Below are 3412 nucleotides of genomic sequence, written 5' to 3' on the forward strand. Positions count from 1 at the left end.
TCCATATCATCGGTCCCTATCCGAATCCCATGGTCATCCATCAACCCCAGAATACAATGTATTAATTACCCCAATACCGTAATTAATATTAGTAAGTCAATCCCGCGCTTCGTATAAATTTTAAAATTTAAACCTGTTATTTTCCGCGCTCAGAATTGATGACTAGATTCATATCAATTTTTTTCTATACATGTATCAAAATTTAAGATTTAAACCTATTATTACTAATGCACCAATACCATCACACCAAATAATAAAAATACTTTATAACATCAATATGAATATGACCCAAAACCAAAAAAATACGAAAATGACCGGTCAACTTGTTTGCTTAATTTAGCGAAAAGATTAATTTATTTATTGTGATTTTATACAAATGAACCAAACCCGATACATGTACATCCCCCCTTAAACCATAGAGCCTTTGAAGATAAGCAAAAGCGGAAATCTTCTGCTAAACCCACTTTCTAGCCTCAAGAGAACGGTTTTTAGTTTCAGGTTCAATGAATTTACATGCACCAAATTCCGATTCATTCACAGGATTTTGAAAACAATTAATTCTCTGTATGTTGTTGGCAATATAATAATTACTAATTAGTCCCCACATTGACAGCACCCAAAAATAAAGGCGCACACACATACACTTCATATACATTGAAACTAACCCATCTCCATTCATTTCATTCTTCACCTTCATCTCCTCTCCTCCTCCACCCCTTCGCCTACCTTTCGCTCTTCCCTCCATTTTTTCCCTATTCTTGTAGGGTTCTCTCATGCTCTGAGTCTGCAATTTGATGAATCTTGCGCTTTCTGAAGCTATAATCTTTGCTGCTGTCCTGGTTTTACTTGTTGGTGCTGCAAGTTTGGATCTGATTCGTGTGATTTCTCTCCCAAATCGTTCGATTTTTTATTTCTCTGAAGTTTATTCTCGGATTTGGAAATGTCTCAGTTCTTCAACTACAGTGGTGAGCTTATATTCTTTACCCTCTGTGTGAATTTAGAGGTTTTGGTTTGTTAATTTTACGATGTTCTTGTATGTTGATTTCTACAATAAAATATTTCCGGGTTCTTTTTTCTTATTTTTTGGATGATCTTCAAATTTGGTATCCATTGAATTGGCTGAATTCGATAAGTTTGTGAACTTCTGTAAAATAGAGTAGTTATTTCATAAAATTTATGAAAGATTCTGCCCTTCAGAACCTAGCTGTTTTTTTTTGTTTGTATTATAGTATGTATGATTTGTATTCAGAAACTTGCCCAAACTGAACTTTTGATTGCTTATTAATCTCAGGTGATGAAGATTTTTACCTTGGAGGATCTATATACTCCAACTCCAACCATGCTGATGTCCTCTTCCCTTTCAAGAGAGCTCGAATCAACTCCCCCGTTCTTCCATTCGAGCAGAAATCCGAGGAAACATCAATCAATTCCCTCCCTGACGAGTGCCTATTCGAAATCTTCCGCCGTCTTCCAGGAGGAGGTAAGGAACGAAGCGCGTGCGCCTTCGTTTCAAAACGCTGGCTCGGCCTCGTCAGCAGCATTCGTGTCAATGAGCTGAGCGAAAAACAACAAACCGATGATGACGGTTTCTTATTACAATGCTTAGAAGGAAAAAAAGCTACTGATATCAGACTGGCTGCCATGGCTGTTGGTATGGGACCTCGTGGAGGACTCGGTAAGCTCATCATTAAGGGCACTAACCCTAACCGTGGCGTCACTAGCCTCGGTTTAAGGGCTATCGCCGCTAGCTGCCCGTCTCTAAAAGTCCTCTCTTTGTGGGACGTTCCTTCAATTGGAGACGAAGGTCTGATTGAGATTGCTAAGGGATGTAGCCAATTGGAGAAGCTCGATCTACTCAACTGCCCGATGATTACCGACAACGGGTTATCTGCTATTGCTATGGGCTGCCCTAATTTGAGCTTTTTGAACATCGATTCATGTGAAAACATCGGTAACTCTGGTTTGGAATCAATCGGGAAGTTCTGCCCGAATCTGAAGTCGGTTTCTGTTAAGGATTGTCCTCTGGTGGGAGATCAAGGAATCACAAGCCTCGTCTCGTCTCTTTCAACCGCTCTCACAAAGTTGAAGCTCCATGGATTGAGCGTCACAGACGTTACTCTCGCTGTTATCGGATATTACTGCCATTCGTTAACCGATCTTGCTTTATCCGGCCTCCAGAACATTGGGGAGAAAGGGTTTTGGTGTATGGGAAACGGCCACGCTCTGCTTAAGCTCAAGACTCTTACAATCCTATCTTGCAGAGTCACCGATCTCGGTCTCGAATCCATCGGAAAAGGCTGCCGGAATCTCAAGTCGTTCTCGCTTCGTAAGTGCGCGTTTCTTTCAGACAACGGTCTTGTCGCGTTTTCACGAGTCGCAGGCTCTCTCGAAAGCCTGCAGCTCGACGAATGCCACAGGATCACTCAAGTCGGATTCTTCGGTATTTTCTTGAACTGCGGTGTAAACTTGAAGGCCGTTTCCGTTTCAAACTGTTTCGGGATCAGAGAAATGCCCGTCGGTGTCGTTCTACCCAAATCAGCAACACTCCGCTCACTCATGGTCCGAAATTGCCCTTATTTCGGAGATGTCAACGTCGCTTTATTGTCAACGGTTTGCACAGAACTTCAGCATCTCGAGTTGATTAGTCTCCCCATGATCTCTGACTACAGCGTCATCCCGTTGCTCGAAGCTTGTGACGCCGGTTTAGTAAACGTGAAGCTTGGCCGGTGCGTTAACATAACGGACAACACCGTGGCAATTTTAACCCGGGCCCACGGCGGGACCCTTGAGCTGATCAGCCTCGACGGTTGCAGCAAGATAACCGATGCTAGTCTCGTTGCTATAGCTGAGTATTGTCTTCTGCTGAACGACCTCGATTTGACTAGGTGTGGGATTACCGATTTCGGTGTTTCGGCTTTGAGTCGTTCGAACCAGGTCGTCGCGACTCTCCGTGTCCTCTCGGTTTCTGGGTGCGTTCAGCTTTCTGACAGGTCTTTCTCTTCGTTTATGAAGCTCGGTTCGAACCTTGACGGCTTGAACCTCATGTTTTGCAACGGAATAAGTGCCAGCGTCACTGATAAACTCGACGAGAAGCTCCGGAACTGCGACATCCTCTCGTAAACCCTCTACACACCAGGAGAACCCGGTTCACCAATTTTTTCTAGGACTTTGCCAAGTGAAAAACCCTCTCTTCTCGTATTTTTTGCAGGGTAGTACCTGTTGGTTCAACGGGGAGAATGGTTTTTTTCGGTTTGGTTGTCCTGAGAAGTAGCATGAACCGGGTTCAGTCTGGTTTTAGAGCCTAGAAGTTTATGTTATACCTCACCTGTCGTTGTCGTTGTCTTTTCGTTTTTAGGTCTTATTTTCGTCGTCATTGTCCACAGGGCGAGGCTCGGGGTATCATCTGAATCTG

The 3412-nt window shown here is 43.3% G+C and overlaps 1 protein-coding gene across 1 annotated transcript; it reads left to right on the forward strand.

Annotated features, from left to right (window-relative positions):
- Positions 1 to 940: 940 nt before the first annotated feature.
- On the forward strand, positions 941 to 3120 carry LOC141248744 (uncharacterized). Its single transcript, XM_073669429.1, has 2 exons — positions 941 to 965; positions 1292 to 3120. Exons 1-2 carry the CDS (start codon positions 941 to 943, stop codon positions 3118 to 3120), a joined length of 1854 nt encoding a protein of 617 aa, XP_073525530.1.
- Positions 3121 to 3412: the final 292 nt, after the last annotated feature.

The sequence above is a fragment of the Phyllobates terribilis genome, unplaced genomic scaffold (assembly GCF_046119375.1).
Source record: "Phyllobates terribilis strain yellow unplaced genomic scaffold, ASM4611937v1 Scaffold_3996__1_contigs__length_66683, whole genome shotgun sequence".
NCBI lineage: Eukaryota > Metazoa > Chordata > Amphibia > Anura > Dendrobatidae > Phyllobates > Phyllobates terribilis.